Source organism: Sinocyclocheilus grahami, unplaced genomic scaffold (genome assembly GCF_001515645.1).
Source record: "Sinocyclocheilus grahami isolate Dianchi unplaced genomic scaffold, SAMN03320097.WGS_v1.1 scaffold2348.1, whole genome shotgun sequence".
NCBI classification, from domain to species: Eukaryota; Metazoa; Chordata; class Actinopteri; order Cypriniformes; family Cyprinidae; genus Sinocyclocheilus; species Sinocyclocheilus grahami.
In genome coordinates, this window is record NW_015507527.1 from 39,861 (window position 1) to 54,947 (window position 15,087).

The window sequence follows — 15,087 nt, forward strand, 5'->3', positions numbered from 1 at the left end:
TGGCCTCTTATATGTCAAAAGATCAAGGGAATTTTGATTTCTCAGTTCATGACCCCTTTAAACATTTTAATCACATAATTTATTTATTTATTTATTACTAAAATAGTTTTTACTATGATGAAATACAGGTACTTCAATAAGGTGATTATGGTTGCTCTCTGTTCAGAGCCGCTCCTACAGACACACAAAAGAACAACAGGACATCAAGTCAACTAATTTTAATGCATATTTGTTCTGGTCGCAACCAGGATCGATTTCCTCAAGGTCTAGAATGTTCCTGGAAACGATATACCCAATGCCATCAAACAACTGTCCATTGGTTTCTCTTCCGCTTGAATGCAAACAGTGATTTCTCCTGTGAAAAAAACAACAAAGAAAATGAATCGTATTCATCTAAAAGCATTAACACTGGCTTAGTGTTGCACTTCAGTAAAAAAGTTGTGGTTTAATTTTTGTTCCACAGACAGTCTCGTTTCTAACTGTAGTCTTAGTAATCAGAAATTCAGGAATCTTTGCATCTTCTTCACTGTGTCGTGCTGTGTTTCAGTATCCATACAGAGATATGGACATGAGTAAAGAGGTGGTGCTCCATCTGATCCACATCACCATCAACACGCTGAATGCTCAGTACCACAGCTGCAGGTCGCACATGTCTGCATGCCCGCTGTATAGCGACAACTCCAACACCAGCCGCTACAGCGAGAAGGGTAAAGGTACAGATCACGCTCGGCATCACGGGAACGGTTAGTGATGTGCTGTCGCTTAATGCCTGTGTTTTCCTGTGTAGAGGAGGACAGTGTATTTGACGAGTCGGACATCCACGATACTCCGACGGGTGCGAGCAGTAAAGAGTTGCAGACCTTCTTCGCCCGTCTTAAGAGGATTGGTGGCAGCAAGTCGGTCAAGTATCAGCCTGTGGAGCTCAACGCTCAGAGAAGTGCGTGTCCATATGGATGTCGTGTGCGCTCGCGAAGCTTTCCTCAACTAATCTTCTGCTCTTGTGTTCTGTACAGGTGAGATCGAGCTGGCCGAATATAAGGAAGGCGGCGTGCTGCAGGACACGCTGCTGTACTCGGCCAGAGATGACAGCAACAGCAAGAAGAAGAGGCTGCAAGCCATGCACAAGCAGAAGTCTCTGGACATCAGCAACACAGACGCCATCCTCTTCAACCTGGACGAGCACAGACGCAAGTCTTGCATCGACCGCTGCGACCTGCAGGGACCGCCGGCCCTACAGCCCTCATCCTCCTCCTCTATCGGGCGACAGCAGCACAGAGCTCAGCACCATGGGAAATACTCCTCCAACGGCCACTCCATCACTGACCGAAGAGTCTCCGTTGCTCAGAACGACAGCATCCGGCCCATCATACCCGAGGTGCGTCTCAACTGTATGGAGACGTTTGAAGATAAATCCGTCGGTCTGGACTCACCGCTGGCCGCACTTGACAAGGACGATCCAGATCTCATAGACCTGTCCTCCGACTGCACCTCCATCCCCGAGAAGCACTCCATTCTCTCACTCTCTGACAGTGACTCGCTGGTTTTTGAGCCGCTGCCTCCTCTGCGCATTGTGGAGAGCAACGAGGACCTGTTTGAGGCACTCAAACTCCCTGGTGGAGTGCTGAGCAAACCTGAGGATCCGTCAGCGGCCTCCATCAGCACTGCAGGACACTCTCCTCCAGTCGTGCAGGTCAGCATAGAGGACTGCACCAAGAACAAGAAGCTTGAGCTTCCTGCGGGCTCTTTGCCAGCATCTCTGGCGCTCCCAGACTCCGCGGCTCCTCAGGAGGCCACCATGACCCTGAAACAGAAACGGGATCTCTTCAGAAAGACCTCGCACATGCCCAATGCATCCCTGGATGATTCCTGCACGCAGCCCAAGGATAGCGGCGGAACGAGCCCCTCCAGCAGGTCCGTCGTGCTCCAGATTCCTGCGGACGAGCTCGAGTCGCTGGATCCGTTGAATGGGGAAGGAGATGAGGACAATGACAAGACGGGTGAGAGAGACAGCGACCCCAAACCTGACGATGAGAGCGATGAAGCTGAATTCAAGATCCAGATCGTGCCACGCCAGCGCAAAGAGAGGAAGATCGCCGTCAGCGCTATTCAGAGGGAGTATCTGGACATCTCGTTCAACACTATAGACAAAATGAAAGAACCGGCCACAGAGTCAGGTCTGTCAACTTGATTTATTAGCATCTTTAGGTTTTGTGCATCTTGTTCATGTATTTTCACAGATAAAATACTTTATATATAATGTGTTTCACACTATGTCTTCACTGGTTTGTATGTGTATTGTTAATATTTAATTAAAAAATCACTGATAACACTTTATTCTGATAGTAGACATTCTACTATCAGTAACTTTGCAACTCCATGTCAACTAGCAGTCATTAGTAGACTGTCTGCTTAATATCTGCTAGCACTTTATTTTGATGGACATTTTACTGACTATAAGTAACTTTACATGTGTACATGCTACTTATACTAACTACTAACTACTAGTACTTATTCTGCTAAGTTTAAGCTTAACCTAATGAGAATTAGTTGACATGTAACTACAAATCAAGGAGAGTTATCCCATGGTCTGTCTGAATACTTGATTCTGATTGGCTGGAAGGTCTGCATTAAAACTGTTTAATGCAAAGTTACTTCTAGTTAGCAGAATGTCTAAAGTGTAAACAAATTAATTTCAATATAAATTAATTTCAATAAGAAGACCTTCAGCAGGTTAACAGGGAGACAAACTTTCATGGTTTCAAAGGCAAATAATGTCGGTCTTATAGATGACCTTTAAAGGGATAGTTCACCCAAAAAGGAAAATTCTGTCATTAATTACTCACCCTCATGTCGTTCCACACCTGTAAGTCCTTTGTTCATCTTCTGAAAACAAATGAAGTTATTTTTGATTAAATCCGAGAGCATTTTCTCCCCCCATAGGGAGCAATGCAACTACCACATTCAAGATCCAGAATGCTAGCGAGAACATCATTAAATACACCACGTGACTCCAGTGGTTTAACCTTAATTTTATGAAGCGACGCAAATGATTTGTTTGCACAAAAAAACTAAATTTACCACTTTCATTTTGGACTACCTGCAGCTTGTGTATTGAAGATGCAGGACAATCACCTACCAGTGCATTACAATAGTCCAGTCTAGAGGTCATGAATGAACTAGCTTTTCTGCATCAGAAACAGGTATCATGTTTCATAGCTTGGCAATGTTTCTAAGATGGAAGAATGCTGTAAAGACAAGTTGCTATCTAATATAACACCCAGATTTTAGACTGTAGAGGAAGTAACAGTACATCTGTCTAGTTGCAAATTGTAATCCAAGAGATTCTGTGTACTGCTTTTTGGTCCAATAAGTAATATCTCTGTCTTATCCGTATTTAATAGAAGAAAATTATTGGTCATCCAATATTTTACATTTTTAACACACTCCGTTAGCTTAGATAATTTTGAAGTTTCATCTGGTCTTGTTGAGATATATAGTTGAGTATCATCGGCATAACAGTGGAAACTAATTCCGTATTTTCTAATAATATTACCAAGGGGCAACATGGATATTGAAAATAGCAGAGAACCTAGCACAGATCCTTGTGGCACTCCATACTTTACTGGTGATAATTGAGATGACTCCCCATTTAAATAAACAAAGTGGTAGCGATCGGACAGGTAGGATCTAAACCATCTTAAAGCCTGTCCTTGAATACCTGTATAGTTTTGTAATTGATCTATGGGTATGTCATGATCTATAGTATCGAATGCAGCACTAAGATCAAGTAAAACTAGCAATGAGACACAGCCTTGGTCTGACGCAAGAAGCAAGTCATTTGTAATTTTAACAAGTGCAGTTTCTGTGCTATGGTGGGGCCTGAAACCTTGAAACTCTTCAAAGAGATAATTTTTTTGCAGGAAGGAGCACAATTGAGCAGACACAACTTTTTCTAAAATTTTAGACATAAAAGGAAGATTTGAAATGGGTCTGTAATTAGCCAGTTCACTAGGATCTAATTGTGGTTTCTTAATAAGAGGCTTAATAACCGCCAGCTTGAATGGTTTTGGGATGTGACCTAAAGACAACGACGAGTTAATAATATTGAGAAGCGGTTCTTCTGCTACAGGTAACAACTCTTTTATTAATTTAGTGGGTACAGGATCTAACAGGCATGTTGTTGGTTTAGATGCAGTGATACGTTTATTTATTTATAATAATAGACAGATTGTGTCAAAGCAACTGAACAGCATTAATTAGGAAAATATTGTGTCAGTAATGCAAAATGACAATAGTAAACACTAATTTTTCAGTTAAAGGCCATTCATCATTGAATTCAGTGATGTCATCATCCAGCTCAGTTCAGTTTAAATAGTGTCTGTGCAATCAAGTCAACGATATCGCTGGAAATGAAGTGTCCCCAACTAAGCAAGCCAGAGACGACAGCGGCAAGGAACCAAAACTCCATCGGTGACAGAATGGAGAAAAAACCTTGTGAGAAACCAGGCTCAGTCAGGGGGCCAGTTCTCCTCTGACCAGACGAAACCAGCAGTTCAATTTCAGGCTGCAGCAAAGTCAGATTGTGCAGAGGACTCCTGTGGTCTTGTCCTGGTGGTCGTCTTTACAGGGGATCTGTATCTGGGGCCCATCTAGTTGTCCTGGTCTCCGCTGTCTTTCAGGGCTGTAGAGGTCCTTTCTAGGTGTTCTTCTAACGATGTAGCAAGTACATCGGGTGTTATGAGAAGTGTTCCCGGTTTTGGTTGTCCTAATTCAGGGGTGGCGAACATCGGTCCTGGAGAGCCACAGCCCTGGAGAGTTTTGCTTCAACCCTAATCAAACACACCTGAACAAGCTAATCAAGGTCTGAAGGGTTACTAGAAAGCTACAGGCAGGTGAGTTTTAATTAGGGTTGGAGCTGAACTCTGCAGGGCTGAGGCTCTCCAGGACCGGAGTTCGCCACCCCTGTCCTAATTAATGCAGCCTAAAAATCCTTTAACGGATTTTAATATTAGAAGCGTATTAGTGTGTTATGTGTAAGCCAGGTTAAAGAGATGGGTCTTTAATCTAGATTTAAACTGCAAGAGTGTGTCTGCCTCCCGAACAATGTTAGGTAGGTTATTCCAGAGTTTGGGCGCTAAATAGGAAAAGGATCTGCCGCCCGCAGTTGATTTTGCTCTGTTCCCACGGCTCTCGGCCCCGCCCCTCTCGTCACAGTGGCTTTCTAAGGAAAGATTGCTATCAAATAGCACACCTAGGTTCCTAACTGATGACGAAGAATTGACAGAGCAGCCATCAAGTCTTAGAGAGTGTTCTAGGTTATTAAATGCAGAGTTTTTAGGTCCTATAATTAACACCTCTGTTTGAGTAAGAAATTACTCATCATCCAGCTTTTTATATCGACTATGCATTCCGCAAGTTTTTCAAATTGGTATGTTTCTCCGGGCTGTAAAGAAATATAGAGCTGATTATCATCAGCATAACAGTGAAAGCTAACACCATGTTTCCTGATGATATCTCCCAAGGGTAACATGTAAAGCGTGAAGAGTAACGGCCCTAGTACTGAGCCTTGAGGTACTCCATACTGCACTTGTGGTCGATATGATACTTCTTCATTCACTGCTACGAATTGATGGCGGTCAGATAAGTACGATTTGAACCATGCTAATGCATGAGATAAGATCCCTGTTGAAGCAGGGATCTTATCTATGCACAATCAGCTTGTAATACTCCAAAGAGAAAGCAAAACTTGAAATCGCATCATATGACCCGTTAATGTCTTTGCTACCGTTCTGGGTCTTGAATGTGGTAGTTGCATAGCTCCCCATAGGGGGAGAAAATGCTCTCGGATTTTATCAAAAATAACTTAATAACGACATACAGGTGTTAAACGACACGATGGAGAGTAATTAATGACTGAATTTTCATTTTTGGGTGACCTATCCCTTTAAAGCACATTCAATCTACCAATTATTGTCCAAACAATGATGCAGGAGGATTTCATTAACTTTAACAAATGTTACAATGTTATGCAGATGTCAAGAAGTGGTTACACACTGAGTTCAGAGACTGATTTGACACTCAGACAGGAGATTGACTGTCTCTCACCTGTGTTGTACAGAGGCCAAATCTCTGTCGAGCCTGGAGAAGCCCAGAGAATCGGCCTCAGCTCCGGCCCTGGAGGCCGCCGTCCCTGAAACCAGCCATCGCTCCTCAGTGTCCAGTAAATCACTTACACATTAATGCTCATATTCATCCGTCTGTTGTTTCAGGAGGCTTGATGTGTGCTGGAAGACTAAGATCTGATCAGCATTCATGAGCAGCTGCTGAATGCTCTTTTCTGTCCTCAGCTCAGTATCGTCAGGTGAAGCGAGGCTCGCTGGGTGCAGTGACTATGAGTCAGTTAATGAAGCGGCAGCTGGAGCATCAGTCCAGCACACCACAGAACATCAACACCTGGGACACGGGTCAGTCTTCAGCATTCATTAGCACTTAGCACTTTCCTCTCATGTTGATGATTCATTACCCAGACTAGCTGTGTAATCTAAAGCCGCATTTGACTTTATTCTCCTTTAAAACACTTTTCCTAACACAACAGCGTTTGCAGGTGGAAATTTGGTGATCCTTGACACGATCATGGACAGCAATGCAAAGTTGATTCTGTGTTAATTTGATCTAACATTTAATGTGTAGCAAATGAGAATTGATCAAATTATTGAATATATTTCAAGGCAAAGGTTATTGTTTTTCGGTTTTGTTTAATCAGCAGTTTTTCAATAACAGAAGAATATGTAAAAGTATGGTATCTGGGGTAAAAAATGTCCCTGCTGTTAGGGCTAAAACACAATAATTAATATGATAATAACTAGCTGACTGACTTTCCCATTTGTTAACATGACATTGTTATATTCAGATGATAAATATCATATATTGAGTTGGGTGTCCACTTTAGTGATAATCACCATATTTATAATGAAACCATCATATTTAAAAAATATGATATTAACCATATCATATCATATCATATAATAAAATACCGTATGTATTGTTGCTACTGTAAAGCTGTATTCATTTATTATGGGATGTCCTTCAGTGCTTTCAGAATCTTTACTTTTTAAAATAATTTAGTTTCTGTATTTTTAAAATGAACATTTTAATCACTTTTTATTGAACAAAAGTAAATGTTTATTAAAACAAGTACTTTGATAAAGTGATTGTTTTGAGCAAGTATTAACTTAGATATTATTCAGAACATATTATTAGCTGAAGTGTTTGTATAAATAATGTGCCTTTTACCCCATGTGTGGCCCATCTCTCCACCTCATACATTTGTAAGATTTTTAAACAAAACAAATCACTTTTATCATTTATTTTCTCACAAAATCTGTTGTTCCATCAATGTCTAATAAAAACATATGTGTTTTTTTCAGCAATCATACACTATGGGAGTAGTGAAAAGCAAATTGTCACCCATTGTATCGTGCAGTACTTGAGTTTGTGCCTCACGATGTTTGTGTTTTTCTCTGCAGGTCCAGTGAAGACCAGTCTGCTGTCGGCCCCCAGCACCATCAGCATGTTCGTTCCCACGCCAGAAGACTTCAGCGACGAGCAGCCCACTGCGATGTCCGACAGGTGGGTCTGACCCTCAGTGTTTCAGTGTGAAGAAGTGCAGAAGATCACAGCTCTGTGTGAACTGATCAGGTGCCGTGACTGCGGGGCTGTGCTGGAGGAGTATGATGAGGAGACTCTGGCTCTGGCTGTGGTGGTTCTGTCCATGTTCATCCATCTGAGTCCTGATCTGGCCGCTCCGCTGCTGCTGGAGATCATGCAGTCTGTGGGCAGGTACAGCTCTCTTCAGCACACTACAGCAGTATAATCACTATGGCTTTCTTTCACTTCTTTGCTTTTATTCTGCAGGTTGGCCTCTAGCTCCAATTTCACCGGTCAAGCTGAAAGGTGAGTTCTGCGTTTATGCTTGTGTAAATAAAGGTTTACTTGGTAATGTTGACCCTCTGCTTTATGCTAATAGTATGTGTAGAAGCTGTAACGGTGAGTTTGTGGCTGTGGTCACTATAAAGCACACACAGTAAAGCTGATGGTGTGGTGGTAGGGTCTGAACAATAAGAAGACTCTGCCAGCAGGAGGCACTATTCTGCACTGTCTGGACAACATCGCCACCTTCATGGAGACGCTTCCCATGGACTCACCCAGCAACCTGTGGACAACCATCTCGAACCAGTTCCACACGTTTCTAACCAAACTACCTGCTGTTCTGCCACTCAAGGTACCAGTTCAGCCTTTCTGTGCTCTGTAACGCCAGAGGAATCAGAGAATAAATGCTCTCAGTATTCTTCTCTTAAGAGTTCCTCCTGTTTCTTCTCTTTTCTGAAGTGTCCGCTGGACTCGAGTCTGAGAGTAATCATTTGCTTGCTGAAGATTCCTGTAACAAATGCAACAAGAGTAAGTTCATTCATTTCTTCGGCTCTGCTGGTCATTTAATTTCCCTTCAGATGATATGAATAATGAGAATATCAGAAGTGTGCTGTTTTAAGTGTTCTGCTGGGGCTGATGAAGTTCACTGCTTGTCTGGTGTCTTTCTGACAGAGTCTGCTGGAGCCCTTCTCCAAACTCCTGAGTTTCGTTCTCCAGTACGGTGTGTTCAGTCTCTCGTATCTCGTAGAGCTCTGCGGTTTATGCTACAAAACCTTCAGCAAGGTGAACAGCTCTGTGCATCAGTGTTTATTCCAGCAGAGAGAATCAGAACACCTGGCATGGGTTTCTGCCCTCTGCGTGTTGCTGCCAAGATTTTACAGTCTTGTTTTAAAAAATCTAATTTATTAATGCATTTTTTCTCCAATGCTAAATGAATATTCACTAAATATCATTTGATGATGATCATTTCATAATCATCATCAGGAGGAAAGAGTATACAAACTTTTTTCAGAATAAATAAAAACATAATCTTTCCTGTTTTTTATCCTTTTTCCTTAAGAAATAATGTCTGCATGTTGTGAAGCAATGCTTTGTTTGGTAAAAAAAAAAAGAAGACGACAAAACTTTGTTTTAATTAGTTTAATATGTAATAATGTGTTTTGTAGAGCAGAGGTTTCAAAACTTGAAAAAAGCTGCATTGTTCCCTTTAAGTTTTTTCTTCTTAATTTTCCATGTCATATTACTACATTAAATAGGCTTTTATTCAGACCATTCAGACGTTTTTTGAACGATTTATTAAAAGAAGCTCATTAGAATAATCTGTTCATGAATTAGATTACACTTTGTTGTGCAACACGTTTGTTCTTGTGAGGAAACTGCTGTGTGTCGTCAGAAATATGTAAATAGAAGATGATGCTTTATGGAGTTTTGCTGTTGATAGATTATCTAGATATCAGAGAGAAGCAGTGGTCAGCTGTCAAACGAGAGATGTCAGCATTCAGAAGTGTGGAGAGATCTTTTAGCAAACTGCACATTTTTGAAAATGACTTTCTATAAGCTGCTTTCCTCCTCTTCCATGCAGGAGAGGGACAAGTTCTACATGTCTCGTGTGGTTGTTCTGGAGTTGCTTCAGGCTCTGAAGTTCAAGTCATCGATTCCTGATACGAACCTGCTGCTGCTGGTGCAGGTAATGCATCTGTGAATCTGCGTCTCACAATAAGGGAAGGTGGAGCAAACACACGTGGATGCATAACTAGTTTTCTATTGCTAGTACTACTGATACGTCAGACAGCTTCTGTGACTGGTCACATTTAATGTAAAAACAATCAAAGACTGGTGTGTAGTTGAGGGATGATGAATGAGACCGCTCAGGATCCGTCTGAGAGAGTGATATCGTCTCGTCTGTCGTCTCAGTTTATGTGCACAGACATCGGGACCAAGCTGGCCGAGTCCACCATCCTCCAGAAGCACATGATCTCCGCTCTGCCCGGGGTGAGACTCGTCTGCTGCAGTACTGATGTGTCTGCTCGTTAGTGCTGACTGTAGACGTCACAGCTGTTCTGTCCCCTCAGTGCACCACAGCAGCGATGGAGTGCTTGCGGCAGTATCTGAGCGAGCTGCTGGACTTCATCGCAGACATGCACACACTGACCAAACTAAAGGTACTCGTCACACTCATCTAACCATCAAGCCTGCAGTGGGAACTCATGTTTCATGTGTCTTTGTACACTGGCTGTCATGTACCATCATGGAAACTTCTGTCTCATCTGCTGGAAGTTCCTTCAACGGTAGAGCGTGGCGCTAGCATCAATAAAACCATGGATTTGATTCTCAGGGAACACGTGAACTTAATCAGATCTATTCCATAAATGCAGTGTAAAGGTGGCGTTCCACCAGCCGATTTCAACAGCTGGATTGTGGTCGAGGTAGTCTCGCCAGCTGACTGTCTCTTCAGTCGGAGGTCCATCATGCACACAGATAAAAAAAATCGATGGTCATCACAGATTAAACGACTGCCTCTGAGCTTTCTCACGTGAAGCTTGTGAAATAAGAACAGGAGCAAACCTTCCCCATCTTCATGTACTGAATCAGGATGTCATTCACTGTGAATGTGTGTGATGTGTGTCTGCTGTAGAAAATAAACAAGCTTCAGTGAGAAGCAGACCGTTCTGCCAGCTGGTTACACACAGTTCTGTAGTATTGCCTTTGAGGACTTGAAATGTTTGGATCGGGTCAGTTCTTCAGAAGATCACTGATCACAAGTCGCACAGACAGAATGTTACGTTTTCGACTGTAATGACCCCTCCGCATCTCCAGCGATTATGTAAATGAGGCTTTTGACTGGAAATCAGCTGAAAATCGGCTGCTGAGAAGCCTTAAGTCTCTTGGGATAAAGGTGTGTGCCTGCATGCATGAATGTAAAATGCTGAAAGCTTGTGATGTGTATCATGTGTGTGCGTGTAGAGCCACATGAAGGCGTGCTGTCAGCCGCTGCATGAGGACACGTTTGGCGGGAATCTGAAGGTCGGTCTGGCTCAGATAGCGGTGATGGAGATCAGCAAAGGCAACCACAGAGACAACAAAGCGGTTATTCGCTACCTGCCTTGGCTTTACCATCCGCCTTCTGCTATGCAACAAGGGTAAAATCCACCGTCATCATGTGTGTGTGTGTGTGTGTCGTCAGCGCCCAGCATCAGCTTGAGCTTTTACATTGTGCTTGTGTTTCCTCAGACCCAAAGAGTTCATCGAGTGCGTGTCGCACATTCGCCAGCTGTCTTGGCTGCTGCTGGGGTCTCTTACCCACAGTGCTTTGCATCAGGGCTCCTCGTGCTGTATGCCCATTCCACTGGACGCTGGATCTCATATCGCAGACCATCTGATTGTCATCCTGATAGGATTCCCAGAGCAGTCCAAGGTATGATAATGGAGCGGCTCTGCTTGGAGGAGAGCCAGAGACGTGACTCTGATGTTGCTCCTCCCTCTGTGTGTGTCTGCAGACGTCAGTGCTGCACATGTGTTCGCTGTTCCACGCCTTCATGTTCGCCCAGCTGTGGACCATCTACTGCGAGCAGGCCGCGGCCAACCCGACCAATCAGAACCAGAACGAGTTCTCCTCGTGCGCCATCCTCACGGGCCTGGAGTTCTGGAGCCGTGTGACTCCCAGCATCCTCCAGCTCATGGCCCACAACAAAGTGGTAAACCTGCCATTTACTCAGACTCGGTGTGATCCGGCTTCTCTCTCAGTGCATCACTTTGCAGCATTTCTACATTGGAAGCTGTTTTTTGACATTTGAACATGTCAGAGTATTTCTTACGGCTTGTGTTTTAGCTCTAAACATCTTACGTTTTATTTGACATCTGATATAAACTGATTTCAGATACAAAACTGAATCCTGTTCTAGACTGAGAAATTACTCCATATGAATGAGCAAAGATGATAAATCTTTATCAATTTTAACTAATGGGAAAGCTCTGTGCAAAGCTAGAACAACCTCTGAAAGTACCTTGTTCAGAGACACAGTGGTGACAGCAGATCTGCTCTTTTTCTTCATGTTTCAGATGGTAGAGATGGTCTGCTTGCATGTCATCAGTCTAATGGAGGCCTTGCAAGAGTGTAACTCAACCATCTTTGTAAAAGTAAGAGGGATTTCTTACTACAAATGCTTAAAATAAACTGCAGTGCTTAGCATTTCTACATCATGCAGTCTGAGGTGTTTATTATATTTAATGTCCTCTTCGTTTTCTTCAGCTGATTCCCATGTGGCTGCCCATGATTCAGTCTAACTTAAATGTAAGTTTTCAACATATCATTACACAATTCACTCTTGCTGTCAACACTCTGATTCTTGCTTCTTTGTAGAGAAAACTCTCAAAATATTCCTGTTAGATGATAAACGCCCTTTGTGTGTCAATAGCATCTGTCCGCGGGTCTCCAGCTGCGTCTTCAAGCCATTCAGAACCGGGTGAACCACCAGTGTCTCCAGAATCCTGGATCCGGATCGTTTCCTCTCACTCTGCGCAAGTGGCTTCAGTGCACTCAGTTTAAAATGGCCCAGGTGGAGATCCAGTCGTCTGAGGCGGCATCCCAGTTTTACCCCATGTGATCTTTAAAGCAGCGAGCTGCGTGTGATGATTAATCATATGAGCTTCTGCAGCAGCAAATGTAGTTGCTCAAGTTTTGGTGGTCTTCCTAGTGTGTGTTATTATCGAATACATTACAGAAATCATGCATAGAGAAAAATGTTAGCCTGTTTCAACCAGGGAAAGTTTTTTTTTGCATTATCAATAGTATGCATATTTCAAACCAAAATAAACAATTCAAGAGTTTAAAAAAAAAAAATTTCAGGTAATGATTTCTTCAGAATCAGAAATAGCTTTATTGCCAAGTGTGTTTGCATACACAAGGAATTCGTCTTGGTGTCAGAAGCTTCTATTACAGAAAGTACCGGAAGAAAGTTCAGTGCTCTGTAGCACCGGCCCGAGGACAACAGTTCAAAGAGGGAGTGTGCTGGGTGTGTGGGATCCAGAATGATTTACCAGCCCTTTTCCTCACTCTGGAGATGCACAGTTATTGGAGGTTAGGCAGGGAGCACCAATAATCCTCTCAGCAGTCCTGACTGTCCTTAGTCTCCTGATGTGTGATTTGATAGCTTAGCCAAACCAAACTGTTATAGATGAGCACAGGACAGAATCAAAGATGGCCGAGTAGAACTGGGTGAGCTGCTCCTGTTCCCATGGTTTATCATTATTGAATGATAAGAATATCCTGGTAGGAATGCACATATCCTCACAGAAACTGATGTATGAAGTTAGAGTCTCTGTAAGCTCGTCCAGATCAGTGGCTGCAGCTTCAAAAATACTCCAATCAGTGCAGTCGAAGCAGGCTTGTAAATCCCGCTCTGCTTCATTAGTCCATCTTTTTACAGTCCTTATTACAGGTTTAGCTGATTTCAGCTTCTGCCTGTAGGTCGGTATAAGATGAACCAGGCAGTGATCAGAGAGCCCCAAATCTGCCCATGGGACAGAGTGATATGCATCCTTTATTGTGGTGTATCAGTGATCCAACATATTACTGTCTCTGTAACATCTTTGTGTTAAACTGACACATATTTATTATTTTACTTGCTTAAAGGAATAGTCACCCCAAAAATGTAAATATGTTCACTTTCAGACCAGTGGCAAGGCTACATAAGGGCCAGGGTGGCACTGGCCCACTCAGATTGACGGCTGGCCCGCCCAATCAAATATGGAAAGAATAAAAATCCTGCATACATTGCATTAATTGCTTGTTAGAAAACACTCTCTGTCTTTCTGTTGAGTCCAGATATGTCTTACCCCTCCTTTTTCTCCCTCTCTATCATTCTTATATATACAACGCATTCTCTCTGAATTCCTCCTTCTGTATCCATCTCTCTCTCTTGATATTATGTTTTAAATATGTCTTACTTATATGCGAAGTATGCATGCTTAAATGTATACATTAGCTTCTCTTGGTTTAAAGGCCCCAATGAGGACAGGAATGTTAGGACTACAAGGGTAAAGGAGTTCGTGATGAAACCATGAAGACAGTTCAGCATTCTTCGCAAAAGTCTATTCCTAATATGTCCATGTTTTTCTGTACATGTGGCTATTTTATATAAACACATGTTCTTGGCCAAAGATCCTACGTGTATGTTATTCATATCCTCATTGGTTAAGAGGATGAAACTCCCCTCGACATATGCCTATATAATATCTGTATTTCTATGAATAAATTGAAGTATTGAGGATACATTTGACTGTGTGTTTTCTTACTTCCCGGCCGTTTATTTACACTTTGGGAGACTGAGAAAACTTCAAGGTGGCAAAGAGAATTTACTGAGGGACCAAATTGTTATTCTTTATTAACATTGCTGAAATACATGAACATACAAATAACTTGCATGTGTGAACAAGTAAAAGAAAAAAATAATTTAGTAATAAGATCCTGGTGGATGAGCACTGATCTTCCAGTTTTTCTCTTCTTTTCTGTTGTGAACGCAAGAGCTGTCAATATAAGCGATCAGTCCATTCCAAGCATGCTCCTGCTGTAAAACAGTCTTTAGTCATCGTCCCATCCATCATACCTGAGATCCAGTTTCCAGTAGACCTTCGCGAGAACAGTCTGCTATTTAGGTTTGTATGGACTCACTAACTTTAATGTTAGCTAGTTTTAGCCAGAGATACATTGCTAAAGCACAAGATGACATTAACGTTCTGCTTGAGCAGATGAGAGTATGACAACCAGAAAACAGACGTTTTTGTCTTCATTGGGATTGGGGGTGAATGCTTTGCGTTATATTGCTCCGTTTTGTTTGGGTTTAGGAAATAGAATAAAATAAATTTCATTGCCCATCCTCTCAGGATACCTGGAATCACTGTTACAAGTACCCCAGGCACATCGTTTTTCCATTTTTGAAGCATAAACCCCATAAAAACGATGCAAGCTTCGGATCTTCCAATGTTTCTCTATGGCGCTGAAACCTACAGATGTCCGAGTTCCGCTCCCCGTGCAACTGATACTCGACTGCCATTGGCTCATCTGCGTTCGAGGGGAGGGGCTTAATGATAGGTCAATTATAAGCTGAATGCGGCTGCTCAATGCAGCGTGCCCGAACAACAATCGCATCAAGAAGTTTT

General features: G+C 42.5%; 1 protein-coding gene across 1 annotated transcript in view; it reads left to right on the forward strand.

The window, feature by feature from the left end:
- LOC107574808 (unc-79 homolog, NALCN channel complex subunit) overlaps positions 1–12,733 on the forward strand; it is a 43,887-nt gene extending 31,154 nt beyond the window's left edge. The window contains exons 30-50 of the mRNA XM_016261244.1: positions 548–713; positions 788–937; positions 1,014–2,174; positions 6,119–6,220; positions 6,348–6,464; positions 7,527–7,629; positions 7,699–7,839; positions 7,915–7,953; positions 8,027–8,063; positions 8,108–8,281; positions 8,389–8,457; positions 8,602–8,712; positions 9,512–9,616; positions 9,844–9,921; positions 10,002–10,091; positions 10,894–11,069; positions 11,161–11,344; positions 11,427–11,624; positions 11,989–12,066; positions 12,179–12,220; positions 12,345–12,733. Of these exons, the coding sequence (XP_016116730.1) occupies positions 548–713; positions 788–937; positions 1,014–2,174; positions 6,119–6,220; positions 6,348–6,464; positions 7,527–7,629; positions 7,699–7,839; positions 7,915–7,953; positions 8,027–8,063; positions 8,108–8,281; positions 8,389–8,457; positions 8,602–8,712; positions 9,512–9,616; positions 9,844–9,921; positions 10,002–10,091; positions 10,894–11,069; positions 11,161–11,344; positions 11,427–11,624; positions 11,989–12,066; positions 12,179–12,220; positions 12,345–12,533 (3,510 nt within the window). The 3' untranslated portion in view covers positions 12,534–12,733. The remainder of the gene's footprint in view (positions 1–547; positions 714–787; positions 938–1,013; positions 2,175–6,118; positions 6,221–6,347; positions 6,465–7,526; positions 7,630–7,698; positions 7,840–7,914; positions 7,954–8,026; positions 8,064–8,107; positions 8,282–8,388; positions 8,458–8,601; positions 8,713–9,511; positions 9,617–9,843; positions 9,922–10,001; positions 10,092–10,893; positions 11,070–11,160; positions 11,345–11,426; positions 11,625–11,988; positions 12,067–12,178; positions 12,221–12,344) is intronic.
- Positions 12,734–15,087: the final 2,354 nt, after the last annotated feature.